Source organism: Taeniopygia guttata, chromosome 1, assembly GCF_048771995.1.
Source record: "Taeniopygia guttata chromosome 1, bTaeGut7.mat, whole genome shotgun sequence".
Lineage (NCBI taxonomy): Eukaryota > Metazoa > Chordata > Aves > Passeriformes > Estrildidae > Taeniopygia > Taeniopygia guttata.
Genome location: NC_133024.1, coordinates 25,556,757 through 25,573,330, shown reverse-complemented (window position 1 = coordinate 25,573,330; position 16,574 = coordinate 25,556,757). Strand labels below are relative to the sequence as shown.

The 16,574-nt window shown below is 42.9% G+C and overlaps 1 protein-coding gene across 2 annotated transcripts in view; it reads left to right on the top strand.

The window, feature by feature from the left end:
- The first annotated feature begins 238 nt into the window (after positions 1–238).
- The window catches only part of GSK3B (glycogen synthase kinase 3 beta), a 149,877-nt gene continuing 133,541 nt past the window's right edge, over positions 239–16,574 (top strand). The window contains exon 1 of one of the 2 annotated variants that reach the window (XM_012569980.5): positions 239–1,676. In XM_012569980.5, the coding sequence (XP_012425434.1) occupies positions 1,589–1,676 (88 nt within the window). In that variant the 5' untranslated portion in view covers positions 239–1,588. The remainder of the gene's footprint in view (positions 1,677–16,574) is intronic. The other variant, XM_002187975.7, reaches the window with a different exon arrangement.

Genomic DNA, 16,574 nt, shown 5'->3' with positions numbered 1-16,574 from the left:
CCGTGCCCCGCCGGGAGCGGGCGCGCCCGTGGCCCCGCGCCTCGCGATTGGTCCCCTGCAGGCAGCCTCATCGCTGCCAGCCAATCGCAGCCCGCGGCCGCTCTCCGCCTCGGGCTGCGGCTCGAAGACGTCCCAGGGCTGGGTGACGGAGGCAGCGCGGCTCCTGATTGGCTCTCCCTCCTCGGCTCCACTCGGGTTGGCCCGGCGATGGCCGGAAGAGAGCCCTCCTTTCCATTGGCCGCCCGCCCGCGCTGCTAGGGCGGCGGCGGCGTGCTCCGATTGGGTCGCCGCTTCACTTCGGGGAGAATCGGTCGTGCCCGCCGTGGTTCCGTGATTGGTTCCGCCCAGTTACAGGCATTCTTCTAACGGCCTGAGGATTGGTCCCGATAAGGCTCGGGCGTTTCCGTAACGGCCTCGGGCCGGGGGCTCGCGGGCGCGCCGGGTTCTTCGGCCGGGTATTCACAGACGGCGCTTACGGCTGCTCCGCAGCGTGGGGCGGCGGCGACGGGCACGGGCGGCTGCGCGGCTTTGGCGCACGCACAGAGCGCAGCGGCGGGAGCCCGGCACGCAGCGGAGGGAGCAGCGGGGACAAAGGGACTGATCGGCAGGAACTGGGAGGGGGGCCCGGCGGGAGACTTCAGCCGGGCGGACGAGTCCTATGTGCCTTGGACGCCTGGGGAAGCAGCAGCAAAAGCAGCAACTGCCGCCAGCGCTCTGAAGCCCGGCTGACGAGGAGCACGGAAATCGCCGCCGTCATGGTCCGTGCCGTCGCCGCCGGCCGCCGCCCGCAGTGCAGCGTACCCTGCCTGAGCCGCCGCCAGCTGCCCGTGCGGGCGCAATGAGCGGGCGCACCGCCGGAGCCGCCGCCGCCTCAGCGCCGCACTGAGCAGCAGCGTCAGCGAGCAGCGAGGCCGCCCGACCGCCTCACCCCCCTCCGCGCGCCGCGGATCCCGCCGCCACCACCGGATCCTATTGCGACTCGGTGCCGCATCGCCTCCTCTCGGCTGTGCCCCGAGATCCCTCCGCCAGGGAAAAAAATAGTCCCGTTGCCTGCCGCCTCCCTCAGAGGCGAGGGGGAAGGAGAGGAACGGGGAGGGGGGAAGGAAGAGAAGGAAGAAAAAGAAGAAAAGGGAAAAAAAAAGAGCTAAAGCAAATAAAAGGAGAGAAACGCGGCGGCGGCGGGATCGGAGGAGCCGGGCCGCGAGCCTCCGCCCCATGTGACTGGTGCCCGGGGTGGGGGCAGCGAGGCCCAGCGAACCCCCCTCGCTCGGGAGCGGCGCCGGGGGGAGGCGGCTCTCGGTCCCACCGGCGCGGCCGGGAAGGATGGTCGTGTGAGGAGCGGGCGGCGTGAGGAGGAGCAGGAGGAGGCAGGAGAAGAAGAAGCACCCGGCGGGCGACAGAGACCGAGAGGGGAGGGGGCTTCCCCGGGGGGGGAAGGGGGGGTCCCGGCGTTTCATGTGGCGCGTCCCACCCGTCTCCTGCAGCTGAGCGAGCGAGGGAGCGGCAGGCGGGCCCGCCGGGGCGAGGCGGAGGGCGAAGGCAGGAAGAGGAGAGAGGTGATCGCCGTTGGGGCAGAGCGGGAGAGACCATGTCCGGGCGGCCCAGGACCACCTCCTTCGCGGAGAGCTGCAAGCCTGTGCAGCAGCCCTCGGCCTTCGGCAGCATGAAAGTCAGCCGTGAGTATCCTGCCCCGCTCGGGTTGGGGGGTGAGGGCCGGGGAGGCTGCCCCCGCCCTTCGCCCGGGCGGGGAGCGGCGAAGGGAGCCTGGCCCCAGCCCCGGCCTCGGCAGCTCCTTTCTCTCCCCTTCCCCCCCCATTAACCTTGAATAGGCGCACGCCGCCGCTCCGTTCGGGGCCTGCTGGACGGAAAATCCCGATGGGTTTGTCCTCGTCCTTAGCTCCTGGTCGCTGCCAGCGGCCTCTGCCTCATTAAAAAGCCATTTTTCCCCCCTTTGTGAAACGGATTGGAAGCTCCGTAGTCTCTATTTCCTTTTCATTCGCCCCCTCCTCCCACCGAAAGGAGGAAACGAATTGCGGGCGCACAGGTATGACCGTGACATTCACGTTCATTATGTGGGGTTTTTTTTTGATTTTTTTTTTTTTTTTTAAAGCACTCCTGGCTGTTAAGGGGAGAGAGCATGGAAGGTTTTTCCATGCACCCGTAGATCGGGTGTGAGCACCTTTTAGTCCAGCCCATTAAAAAAAAAAAAAAAAAAAATGGAGGGGGAGGGGAGCTTACAAAAGGTGTCTCTAATATCCTCCAGGCTCTGGTAAAATGCTCAGAAGAAGGCATAAGAAAATGCTTATTTTGAAATAACTACTCCATGGGCTCACATGTCAAGCTTGGCATTATTTTTCCAATTTTCTGATTAGAGGAATATTTTTTAAGAATGAGGCCTATGCTTTATTCTGCACAGACATGTCAGAAATGCTAAATGTGTGCCCATTCTTCGTATTCTATCTGATGCGGTTAGCTGGTTTATGTGAATTAAAAATACTAATTAAACCTGAACAAATGTACTGTGCCGATACAAAAAGGCCCAGTTCTGAGTTGCTATAGATCAGCTATGTGCTTATCATATGGAATTTCTTTACTCCTGATTTGAATATGGTCACATTAAGACCTGAATTGCTCTTCCAGATTCATATGAACATAGCAGTTTTTAGAGATATTTTCTTTTTTCTTACGGAAATGGAGGATGACATTTTTATGGGACCAGGAATGCTCAATATGCATTCCCATTCGATTGATCTATTTGATATTTGTGTAAAGCCACACCTGACATGGCTCTGTGGGTACATGCCTGCATCCAACGAAGGGGCTAGTCGGTTTCATGCCAAAGCACTGGGAGATGGTGAGCTTTTTGACAGATGAGAATTTTTGATAGCTTTTTTGTACTGTCTTCCCCTGTGGTTGAAACCTTGAAGAGAGCATTTGGCTCAGGTGCTGTAGTCCACCTTGTATCTGCATGATCAGTGTGCCAGCAGCCCTCCAAAAACCATGGGTGCAGTTAACCCATCTTAGCAGCACGAAAGCATAGGTTTGATCAGGTCCAGCATTAGTATTTATTAAGGATTATTGATCTATACGGAGGAGAACTGTGGGTGACTCCATTTTCATTTACTGACTTTATGTGCCTGTGGAATGGAAAGCAGGTCTTGTTGGTCACTATTTCTGCAGGTGGCTGTCTAAACCAAGCGAGACCTCAACCTGTCATACTCAGCAACTAAATATGTCTTATTCAGGCTCTGCAGCTTGATTCTTGAAAGGTCATTGATGCTCATTTCCCGTTTATTTGAGGTCAAAGACTAGACAGATGCTTGCCTGTGAAGAGGGTGCTAACTGATGCAGACTAACAAGTTTGCAAATATGATTCAATCCCAAGTGTATAACAACTGAGGGAGAAACAAAGGCCGTAACATAAAGCGCATGCACTTGTGATAACCCCCCCAGTCGCTCTAGTCATGTGCTCCTGGTCCTTCTGCTGTCTGGAAAAAAATGTCAGAACAAAGCAAGAGAACCACATTCAAGGATTCTGTGGGAAGTGCAGTTTCTATTTTCAGTTAATCCAGCCATGTAAGACAGCCTGGGAACTTAACTTTTTTCTTTGCTTTTTAAGTGAGAAAAATTCCCGGGTGTCAAAAAAGGTTTTATTTTTCTGGTTAGCAGAGTCTTGGTAACATCTCATCACATGATGTAGCAAGCTGTGAATTGGCAGTGTGGAGTGCGTGTGTGGTGAACAGAGTTAGGTCGCCTCTTTCATTTTGATATGTATTTATAGGCTGATACTTAGTACCTTATGAATCAGTTTGGGTTAAAGCTGGGACAAAAGAGTCCTAGTGAGGAAGGTGAAAATTGATGGATTGATATCTTCTGAGTGTCTGGGACATCTTTATTGCTTCTGTCTTGGTGTGGATCTTTTGGAAGCAAAACCTAACTTGTTTGATGTCAGCCTTTTTGCACTCATTTGTAAGGAGGGGTGAAATCAGATGATGAAGTCACTCCTGTTCTGATGTCTGTTTGCAGCTATTGCTTTTTCCTGGCTGAGTGCTGCAACAGTTACCTAGGAAGGATAGACCTAAGGGATGAGAAAAGGATTAATAAAATACTGGCGGAGGGTTCATTGTTCCTTGTGTTTCCTGGGAGGAGCAGAACTAGAACCATACTGTGATTGCACTTCTTCCCAAGTATATGGGGAGGAAAGAGTGAGCAAGGATTTTTCATCTCTTGGCAGTTGAATTTATGATACTTTGTTCTCAGAAGTTGGTAAGTGAATGAAGAGTTGGATGGAAGGATGGGGAATTACCAACAGCTGCTTCTCCTTTGGCTGTTGGGAAAAATGACTTCTCGTGCATGCTGCTCTCATTGCTCTGTCAGGGATGTTACAAGGGTTTTAACATCTCTGCTACAGTAGGAACCCTGTGGCCCTCATGTATCTCTTTCAAGTCATACATCTGTCTTCTGAAATCTGACTATTTTTATTTCTCTATTTATATTTTGGTGGTTGTGAAATCACTCAACCATATGGTTTTCTGCATTGAAATAGTTCTCAAATAGGGTATTCTTTGTGTGGGTCTGTGTTTCTGGGTCTGTAGGCTTTCCCTGAACAAAAAAAAAAAAAAAAGAAGCGTGTGTACTCCTTGTGTTAAGCCTGTCCCTCAAAAGGAGGGATCTAAGCTTCCAGTTTTCCACTTGCTGATACTATCAACCTGCTCATTATAGTAGGAAAAGAGATAGGTGCTTGAAGCTTTCTTTTGTTCTTCAGCTAGTTGCCCTTACACTGCTTACGGATGTACCTTGTTTCTCAAATGGGACAAAAATAATCCTGAAATACAAAGGGTAGTCATGCAACACATGACTAAAAATATCAGTATAAAAATAGAAGTCTCAAAGTTTGCAGTTTGAGAATTTTCATCTAATGACTGTAGAATTGATTTTTTTTCTTTCCTTCTCTGAGCTTCTGGGAAATATACGTGTTACTTGAAACACCAAGTCCTTGCAGACAGCAGTACTTATTGTAACTGTAGCCAATTGTCTTGATGGTCTGCAGTAAATAATGTGTTGGCTAACACTTGCCATGAAGATGTTTTGCTCCATGTGTGAGTGTCATGGGTCTGTAATTGGTTATGCAGGATTTGTCAACTTGGAGGGTGAGGAAGGCAGTTTTATTTGCTTTAGCTAATTCTGATGTTGACCACATACTCTTGGTTGCAAAATCTAAAGGACAGTCTTGTAATAATTCATTTTGGACTCTGTGGAAGAATGTTTTAATAGTGCCAAACTTGGGGTTTGTTGAAGTTTTTCTTTTCTTATTAGATTCACTGGGTTTTTTCTGTATTGTAAAATCTCCTGAAAGCACAATAGCTTGGTAAGCCTATATTGCTGTGTATTGTTCACACAGAGCGTGATGGCTCTTTAAAAGTGGTTCATGAAGGAATAAAGTCTGTGAGTTTCTTGCTCTTTTAGTAGCTATTCCACAAGGCACAACATAAAAGGGACTGCTTTTTAGGTAGCAGTGGTGTCTAGGTGACAGTTTAGTTTAATGCTGTGTGGTGTCCAGGTAGGTGTGTGGGAAGAGCCTTGGAAAAGGGCACCCTGGGCGCCTTCAGTGAGAAGGAATGAGTGGGGCTGTTGAAACTGGCAGAACGATTGAGATAATACCACCTGGTGTTTCTCAACCCAGTTAGGGTAGGGCCCTCTCTATTGCTTTGATAGCAGTTTCTGCCTAATTGGTTTGTGAAACTGAAAGCTGCCCATCCTGCTTTCCTTGCTGGAGAGAGGAAAATCACTCCCTTCCAGAAGCCTGCTGAGTGTTATGTGTCTGGCCGTCGCTCATCCTAGCCCTGTCCAGCTTTCTGACTGCTGCTGGGTGAGCAGCTTTCCTCATTCCTAGATTGGAAAAAAATGCACTGAGGGGGTCAGCTAATGAACATGTGTGCCTGAGTGGAAAGTGTTTCATGTTACAGTGGCCCAAAGTTGTGCCTTGCAGTCTGAAAAGGAATAGAACTGTCTGCTGTATTTAATTCTGATGCTGACAGACTCTTTCCTCTTTATTCATACCATTAGCTAGTGGAGCATTCCATTTCTGTTCTGCACATTTCCTCTTCCCTACACTGCTTCTTGGAGGTGATGTATTACCCCTTGATTCACCTTCTGTATTTCCTAGCAATATTGGAGCCGTCTTGTTCACCTCTATACACAGCTATGGCTTATGGAGTGTGTTCCTTGTCTGTATGCATCCTGGCTCTGGAAGTTGCTGTATCAGTTTATCTGTTAACTTGGTAGGGCCTTGTAGGTATCAGAAGCAGTGCTAGAGAGATGAGAAAAGCTGAAGACCACCCCACGGCCTGGAGACTTTCCCCCTATTGCTCCAAGAGAGTTCTTTAATTTTCTTGTATTCTATCTTATAGAGCTGTTTTAGATAAAATATAAAGGAATTTTCCAATATTGGTGTTCAGTTTACTCATCGCAGATCTTCACAATGCTGTGAATCTGTGGGATATTGGCTGTTGCTGTTCCCTCAGCCCATGCTTTGTCTTAAACTGGAAGGATGGCTGAAGATTTGGAAAGTGTACAGGGTATCTGTGTGCAAAAAGCCTACAGTTAAAGCTTTGTGCTGCAATCAGCTGTAGCATTTTCTGAAATGAATTCATGCTAAACCTCTTGGTTATTTGAACACAGTAGCTAAACTGTGCCAGGTGCTTGGAGAACACTTGAAGCCTCTTGGTTCAAGCTATTGGAGTATTTTTGTTTTAAATGGCCAAGTCCCATTTTAAATTTAAGTCCGTTACCTCTGAATTTCGAGAAATTTCTGTAGACAACTTAAAACTTGAATATTTTTCTGGAGTTCTCTCCCTTTAGATTTTGTTAAAAAAATTTAAAAACCAACTTTACTCTGAGGACTTTTAGTCACCCATAGCTAGTGTGGGAAGTGCTAAAGTGGCTGTCTCCTGTAGCAGCGATATGGCTGGTGGAGTTACTTGGCTGCTTTCTGAATTTAATGAGCATCAGCCTGGAGCAGCCTTGAAAGACAAACAAAACTTTTAAAGTAAAGCAACTAGGAAAAGGAGAATATTGAAAGTTTGAATGCCTCTCAGAATATCCAAGTCCATGCAAAATTAAAAAATTTGTCTTTTCAGAACTTCTTTCAGAAAGCTGCTCTTTTATTTATGTATGTTGAAAATAAATGCTAATTACAACATACATGATGTGACAAGAAAAAATACTCTTTCAGCCATAAAGGCTCAAAACCCACAGTGTGCTTTACAGGTCAGACCCCCTTTCTTCAGATGCAAAACCAGAAACTCGCTTGTCACTTCCCATTCTACAGAGACTGTTTCCAGAGTGCTTCATGCTGCCATTGGGGGAGGTAGAAGTTTGGAGGCATATTGGTCTATGCCAGTTTATATTTTTTGAATTGATTTAAAATGTAACCGCTCGAGTGCCGTGTAGCAATCTGATCTTGAGAAACGTGTGAGATGTGGTAGCAAGATGCAGGTCTGTGAGAAATGGCTACAACATCATAGTCCTGCTCAGACAACTGTTCCTGGTCAGTGCTGCTGGATCTCATTAAAACCTAAATTAATCTCTACCTGAAGCCTTTGCAAACTAGATTTGGTTAACAACGATTTGCTTTCACCACCTGTTCAGAATCCTTCCAGCCCGCATAGATGATAGCTTACCATGCCACAGAGAGAGGGTCATTATTTAGGTGTTTTCCATGAAAAGGTGCATATTTGACTCAGTCCTATAGGTGTTGCTGTGTGATGTTTTGTCAGGGCAGTAGGAGAGGCAAGATTATGGTATTTCAATAGGAAATCCATTTTGGAGACCTTTCTGAAAGCAGTCCTGTATCACTCTCTGAGAACTGTCAAAAATATGAATGCCCAGAAGTCATACTGCTGGGCCTCTAAAAGAAGTGGACAGTGATTTTTCTTGTATGTTCAGTGCTATCAAAGAATCTTTTCATTAGGTGCTCTTGCCACAGATGACTTGTCTGTTGTTCAGAAAAGGAAATAAAGCAAAGCAGTTCACTCTGTACTTTTATCTCTTGCAGACGGGGAGTAGATCTAAGCATTTAAGGCAATTTGTGTTCTCACCTAGTCTGTCTTATAATGGAAGAAAGGAAAGTGGTAAGATAGCTTGTCAATGTCAGGAACTCAGGGCTTTTTATTATTTTTTTTTAACAAAAGCCATACAGCAACAGCTCATTCTGAAGGGATGGCTCCAGTCCTTGCCAGGAGCTTTGCTGTGTCTCTGTAACAGGGACTGTGTATTTTCTGGCTTGGTTTCATCAGCTGAGGGAGGGGCTGTTAACTGTGTATCAGTGCTTCCTGCATGGGTGAAAGTGGGCTGCCAGATATTTTCTATATTGACTAATTTCTAGACGATTTCAAGGGTTTCTGTGTGGGTGATGCAGTCAGGTTACTTGAAGGATCAGTGTTATGGGCTGCAGTGGACCTTGGTGCCTGCCATAGAAAATTCACTTTAGCTTGTACAGAAGTGAGAATACACGGCGAGGAAAAATACACCTTTATAGATTTGTAATATGTCTAAATAGGGCTGAGTTTCTCTTTCTTTGAAGGATATAATAACCAATGTAGCGTTGGTGAAAGTATTTTTGTGTCTGGAAAATGTCTCTTAAACTTGATATGTCACAAAAATGTGTAATGATATAGTTACATTGCTTGACGTATCTTTTCAGGCACTTGGACTGAGTTGGAGAAACATTTTAGTAGTTGAAATGCCTGACAGTAGATGACCATAATAAGAGACCTGCTGATCAAAAGGGAAAGGAGGATATTTCTTATTGTTGCCACTGGATAAGCAATGCTGTGGAGGGTATATAGCACTTAAAAATTCTGGCCCTGCACTGTGCTGTTGTATGCACATGGGGGTAAATGTTTGACAGCAGCTGCAAAAATTGCCAGTCTTTTGGGTCAGAGTACTTAGAAGGAGAAAAGTCGGGTGTTGGCTCTGAAGTTATAACCAGAAGGGAAGTAGCAGCTGAATTTTTCCAACCAAGGCAGACTTCTTACAGCCGCATCATCTCTTTTGACTTTTTTAGTAGGAATATAATTCTTGTCAGATACAAGCCCTGTAGCTCATAGTAATATCTTTTGCCAGGAATGCAGGCAATTGTTTAATTTTCAGACAGGCCAAGAATATGTTTTGCAGAAAGATAAACTGTGACTGTCGCTGCAGAGAAGAATTTGGTTTTTCTTACTGTGTAGAAAGAAGAAAACTAGTCACAGTTGATAGTGTCAGTTTGGTTTTTTGATTCACACCCTCTTGTAAACATTTACATAGAGCATACAATACTATTTGTACCCCATCTCATCTGCTTAGTTGTTTTAAGTATCTGTTTAAGAAAAGCAGTGCAATGAGTTGACCTGTGTGAGCAGGTTTCCTAGAGGGAGGAAGGGGTCACAAATTCATCAGCCTAAATAAACTGAATATTTGGATGTTGGCCAAGTAAATGTGAATCACTTGGCACAGATCTGTATCCCCATGAATGAAGCCCATAACCATAAATGTATTTCCTCAATTTGTGGGGTTCAGTATCAGCATCCTAAAAAACGTTTAGTGCCTCACTTAGAGAACAAAAGCTTTCTGGCAGGGCAACCTCTCTGCAGGTGAGTAGATGAAATGTTTTGTTTTCTTTATATATACAATTGCTCAATTGAAATCTAAAGAAGCAGCAAATGCTGTTGTCCTTGAGAAGAATGCATCTGTTGACCATTTCACTCCTAATCTTGCCATCTTACTTGTGATTGTGTGTACTGCCTTGGGAGCCATGGATATGTATAGTCATGCACCATAGCAGTTGCAAGTTAATTGTTTTTCTCTGTGTTCCTCAGAGAATAGAACCTTCCTAATCAAATTCCAGTTTTAGAGACTTTGGAATAGATTTACCAATATATTTTAGTAACCGCAGTGGATCACAGAGCTGATCTGAGTCTTGGGGAAATGTTTTAGAGGCCCATGAAAAGGTAGGTGATGTTTTTCTGTTTGTCTGAGTTTTCTAGTGAAACATCTATTAAATGTACTAGACACAAAAGCATAGGGTTTCTGTGGAGTGGGAGAACTTTACTATTCCAGAAATTGCAGGCCCAAACTTCAGATTATATTGGCCAGCAAGAGGGCAGGGAAGACGTTAATTGCAACTCCCAAAATAAGGTACTGTCAGTTTTAGATTGAGCTCAGCTTTAAACTTGCTCTTGCCTGATCAGTGCAGTGGGCATGAGTTGGTTTGGGATTGTGTATAGTTTGTTATTCAGGTGACATGGGGATGGCAGTTGAGTTCGATGGACTCTTCACATGCACAAGTGAAGTTCACCACCAGGAATGTCTGTGTCATTCAAACAATCAGAGCATGTTTCAGAAATGTATTGGGCTTAATGGAGGATCTTAGGGGAATGAATGCTGCCAAATCTGCAAGTCTCTTGTATTTTGGGATAGATTCAACTTCAGTGGACTGAAGTTTCCCTTCAGCTAGAGTAGCTGGCTTTCAGTGTCCATGAAAGCTGACAAGGTTCAAGCATGACAAGTGACATGGGATCTCTGACAGCAAAAGAACGGTGGCTGTTTTTCTAGGTGGCATGTTTGAAATGCAACAAGCAACATTTTCTGTTTGATGTCAGTGCCTTGGCTTTAAGCAATAGCTTGTGGATTTATTTTTTTCTCTAATAACCAAGGCTGTTTTTTCAGTGGTAATGTTTGAGCAGTTAATGACTGTAAATACTTATTATAGTGGGCCAACCCTAAAAGGAAGTAGTGCAGAAATGTTTATGCTGTATCTATAACTTTTAATAATTATGATACTTCAGAAATATTTACTGAAACAGTAACACTGTCTACATTTAAAAATATCTGGTGAAAACTCAGTTTTTATTCTTATATTGTGGCATAATTGCAAAACATATTTTTTTCCTAGCATTAGTTTAAAACATATAGTATCTACATATGCTTTTTAGGGTTTTTAGTTTATTCAGACATTTTAGGGTGGGTTTTTTTTTTATTTCATCCTTTTTTCGTTTAAGTGAAGAGCAAGTTGAATTATGGAGGAGTTCCTGGCAGACTATTTAAAAATCATTAGATTCTAACTGAGAAAAGTCATGTTAAGTTGTCCTCTAGCAGCTCCTTTTGCTCTATTACTTTTTATGTGTATTTGATTATAGAGAGACACACACACATATGCACAGTCAGAAATATGATATGAAGGGAAGGAGATGATGTAGAGTTTATCTTTACATGCAAAAGTGCTTATGGTATTCTTGTCTGACTATCTGGGAAGACTGGTAAGGTGTATGTTTTAACTTGCTTGTTCTGGTTACTCACACTTCATGTGCAATCTTCTGTGCTGTGGTGCTTTCACCTCTCCCAGTGTTCTTGTGCACTGCTGTTCTTCAGGTGAAGTTCTGAAGTTGTGGTGCACTGGGATTTGCTGCAGAGGTGAGCAGCCCTCATCTAGTACTTAACAGGTATGCCTTACCCTTCAGACATAAGATATGCTAGTGGAGGGGAAAAAATGCTAGGGATGGCATCTTTGTCTGGTGTGCAAAATATTTTTCTGGGAAATCTGAGGAAGTGTATGGGAAATATATCAGTAGCCCATGAAATTGTTGAACTGATGCAGGATGTTTATGAAGTAAGGAGAACGAAAAGTTGATGGGTAGGACTCGACTTTCTTGAAGGCTGTTGTACATAGGCTAGTCCAGTTTTGCTTTGAGGCTATAGATGCAGTTTTATGACTGTATTTGAAAGCCATGTGATTTCTAAGAATAGTAGAGAATAAAGGCAAGTATTTCTAAAAATTCAGTTCATGTCCATGATTTTGTCAGGAAAAGTGGTGACTAAAGGGATAGGGAATTTGTCTGTAGATGAAGAGGAATAATTAGCTTTTATCTGACACTGAAGAGAGCAGATGTTCCTGAACTCCTGGAGATTTGTTCGTTGAAATCTGTTGAATTTCTCTGGACATCTCTTGTGCTGTTGAACTTTGATTTCTTGTTTTGTCTGTGCTAATATGAAACCATCTCATATTTAAGAAACAGTCAGTGAGTCAAATAATGGTTATTTGATCATTTTTGTTTTTTACAACTTCTTCAACCCTAACTTGGAGTTATTCTGTGTGGAAAGAGCTTTGCCATATATATTACTAATTTTTGTGCTTAGGTGCAAAGTAAGTCATTAAACATTAAATATACAACTACCTCAAAATATGTTTCCCCCATTTTAAATGAAGATATAAAGAGCTAGTGCAGTAATTCTAACATTCTACCAGATTTATAAGTTGTATTTGCAATGTTCTCCCTTGTGAAATGCACCTTTTTGGATGTCTGGGGGTAGACCATATAGAGTGTAACTCTTTAAATGTGAAAAATGGAGTGAAACTATAGTGCCGTTATTGGAAGCTGGGTGGTCTGATTTGAGAGTTGGTGTCCCTACTGAAGGTTCAAGAGTGTATTTCTTTTCTAGGACACAGAAGACTAGGCTGGTGCAGTTATGAATCACTTTTGCTTCAACTTGGCATAGATTTAAGAAAAAATACTCCTTTGTGCTATTAGCATAAATAGCTGCAGACCTCCAGAAGTTGTTCAGAAATGCCCTTTTAAAAAATATGGTGCTCTTCAGAGTCTTACAAAGTAACCCATCCCATGTCTGTTCTTTGGATATGTAGACCACAAGAATGAAACCTCTTAAAAGGAGATCAGCCATGGATTGTGCTGGTAAATGGAGTTAGCTATGGCATGAAAGTGCTTGTTTAAAAACATATCATCCATCCACTAAAACCTTCAGATGTCTACTTTTGTGGAATACTATTAATTTTTTTCTTCCAGGGATTTTGTCACTGCATCATTTTCATTTCTTTGGCTTTATACAGCTGAGAGCTTTTAGTTCCCTTAAACTGATGTTGGATATGGGTGACAACATGCAGTGCTGGAGAACTGTGTAATTTATTGTTAGGTAAAATTACTGAATGTGCTTAAAATAGGTGGCATTATATATATATGTATACATATATATATATATATATTATTCAAGGCAAATGTCTATATTCATACCTCATGTTAATGGCTTGGAGGTTATTCTTTTGGGCATTTCCTTATGTCAGCTGTCAAAGAAAGGAAAGTGGATTAGGCAGTGCCTTGATCTGACCCAGTATGTCTGTTCTTTCTGATCTATATATTGTGTATGCTCAATTTCACAGCGTTAACTACGTTATGTATCATGGCAGAAAATATGATTTTTGTTTATCTAAGAACACGTCTGCAGCCATTATAAAATAAATGTTCTTTGAAGTCAGGATTTGTGTCAAACCAGAAGGATGTGCAGAATCAGGCCTTCTGCACTTTTATTTAGTGTAGTAGTAATCGTGACTGATCCGAGTAAAATTTCTAGACTTGTGGATTGCACTATCAGAGGCACTCCTAGGATTAAGGAGCACATGTTCAAAATTACCTTAACCAAGTGGTACCCTAAGTAGGATGAAATGTAGGAGGGCCTGATGTCATCTGTTATTCTTCAGTAAGGTTTGACTGTGCTGACAACAGGTTTGAGGGTAACTGGGACAGTAGGAGATCTGCAGAGAAGAATCTGGAGTCAGGTATTTGCACAGTGGCCATGAGTCAACCAGTGCTGGAGAACTAGCAGATCTTTTACTGGATATATTGATGGCAATGTTGTGTAAAATACATGGAGTTAGCCTTCCCACTTCTTGGCATGCTAATGAGCTAAAGTACTCCTGGTTTTGCTATTGTACTGGGAGAAGGATAGTTGCAGGCAAGGAAAATGGTCAGAGATCTAAAAGAAGTGCTTTAGGGGAACTTTCAGTTTCCCTTTAGTGCTATTAGGGGAAAACTGAAAACCCTTTGGACGATTTTTTTTTTTTTTTTTTTTGAGAAGGCAGAAGGGAGATTTCTTTAGATAATGGTCTTTCACTACATATGAGATAGCTGGAAAGAAAAGACAAAAGTTTTATCTTCCCTACTGGAGATGAAACTATTTGTAGGCTTAAATTGTAGCAAACACTTACTAAGCTAGTTAAGTTAATTCCTAAGAACAGGAGCACTGGAATAGATTAGGGAAGGCTGTCAGATTCCCAGTAGTGCCTGTTTGAAAAATGAAGATGCTTGCCAGGTAGTTTATATATAGAAGTTTGGAGAGATTTTAATTAAGACAGCCTGTAGTCCCTTATGGTATTACTTTATGTCATTCCAGTTATTTCTGCGTGGTCTTGGGATGAATTTCAGTTACAGCACACTGATCCTCTTGCTTCTCCCCTTGGGATGAGGTAGCCTTGTGTTACTGGCAGCTTGCTGGCAGTTGGTGGATGTGGAGATAAGGATTTGTGAAACTGGTCACAGCTTTAACACTTAAAAACAAGGTAGATTCCTAGAGCGGTCATCTAGTCCAGTCCCCCTGCAATGAGAGGAGCAGGGGCGTCTTCAGCTACATCACGTTGCTCAGAGTCCTAGCCAATCTGACTTTAGAAGTTTCTGGAAATAGGACACCCACCACCTATCTGCTCCAGTGTTTCACTGCCCTAATTGTAAAAAAAAAAAAAAAAACCAAAAAACTTTCTAAGATTTTTTCTAATTTTTTCTAAATTCCTCAAAGTTGGAATTTAGGTAAATGTACTGTATTTGGAAAAGCAGTTGGGGAGTCAGAGGTTTAAATTTTTAGTCAGAGGTTTAAATCTGCTCTGAATTTAATTTTTTTGTACAAGCATTGTTCAAATAAAAACTTGCTCTTTAGTAGGCTTGTACTGCAGTTGAGAACCACAGACTTTTTGTGGGGGATTTCTAGATCTTGCTTCATGTGGGTCCTGAGGAAAGCAATGCTTTCCTTCAATATTTCATCCTGTGGTTCTTTCTTCAACACAAAAGAATTTAGCACAAGTCAAGAACTGCTCAGAGCTTCAGGCAGAGACCAGGACCAAACTGCACTAGCTGCATAGGTACCAAGCTTATGTTAAGGGTGTCTATCTGCTCCAAAGAACTTAGAGTATATTGCTTTGGTGTATAGTGCCAGTGCAAGAAGAATATTCATCCATTTATATATAATTACTGTCTTTTCACAGCAGTTGCTTTAGTTTTAATGTAATAAAGGGACCAGTGTTTGAAGATTGCATGTAGAAACCAGATGTTGCATAGAACACAAACCAAGAAAGAAAACACATTCTTGGTCATGTACATTTGTGGAGTGTAGATAGTTGTTATATTATTTTCATTTTATTAGTTCAAAACCCAAAGATTCGAAGAGGATCTTCAAATGTTGCCTTTCGTCACTTTATTATCTGAATTTTTAGGGCTTTTAATTGATTTATATGTAGCTTTCTGGCAAGTAAGATGGATGTGTGAAACTGTTAAGTCTAGAGTTGTCACATGAGAAACTATAAAGGTATTTAAGAGATGAAATGATCATCTATATTGGTACATGGTTTCCCTTTTGATGCAGAAGCTTTGACTAGAACTAAAGAAATGATTTTTCTGTGCCTCACAAAGCTATAGTCTTATTTTGTACACATGTGAAGTTACTGTGGAAGGTTTGAATCCTGAACTGTGAATACAACTGAACTGTAAAATTCTGTTGAGTCCTTGCTTCCATATTCCATGTGATTCTGAATATGAAAAAGTTGATAAATGCCAAATTAATGGTTTTTCCTTTTGTTCTGCTCAAATGAAAGAGAAGAAATGGTAACTCACTAACCTTATGCCAAAGGCCTCTTAAGGTACAACAGCCCTGAATGACTTTTATTTTTTCCATTTGAAATCTTTGGCTGATGGAAGGATTAGAAGGTAAGTGAGGCTCTTGCTGGAGACAGTCGTACTTCATTTCTAGGCAGTGCTTGGCTTAAGGCTTTCCTTTAGTGTTTGATCTGACTTCAACATGCACAAAATAGTCCCATCTCTTAGATGGCTTAGACTGCCACGGCGTACAGTTCTTTTTTTGTCTGCAGCTGTCATTATCTGAATGATGGAAGAGTTTACAACTTGTGTATTGTGGAAAACTTGTTCCCCTTCCCGGATGGTAGCTGTGAGAGACTGGGATGCTTCTGCTGACATTCTTCAGCTTCAGTGCTGTGACAGCAACAAGAAGTCAACAAAGTAACCTGGTATCAGAAAAGGTAGCCAAGAAAGAAGAGCCTAACCAAGGGGTCTTTTGGGTTATGGGAATCATTCAGATTGAGTTTTCTAAAAACGAGGCTTCAAAGTAAATAATAGCAATAAAATTAAATGCTTAAATCTCCTTTCTTCCCTGAATTTGGCTGGGAATTTAGGATGCATTAGACAAGTATGAGGCAGTTGGTGAGCTAACTGAAATTTTAAGTTTATGCAGTTCTTATCATTAAAGTATCTTTCTCATGAAGAGGGAATGGAGAAAAGCACTCATTCCTCTCCTTCCATATTAGTAAAATACTAGTAAGTTGTCTTTGTGTTTAAAGTCTCCTCTGATTTAAATGGTCACATCACTTTCTTGGTCCTTTACATTTGTTGTACTCAGTATCTGTTCAAACTGCAGGCAGCCAGAACTCTTGAATGGCATTCTCTGGAAAATGTTGACTTTAA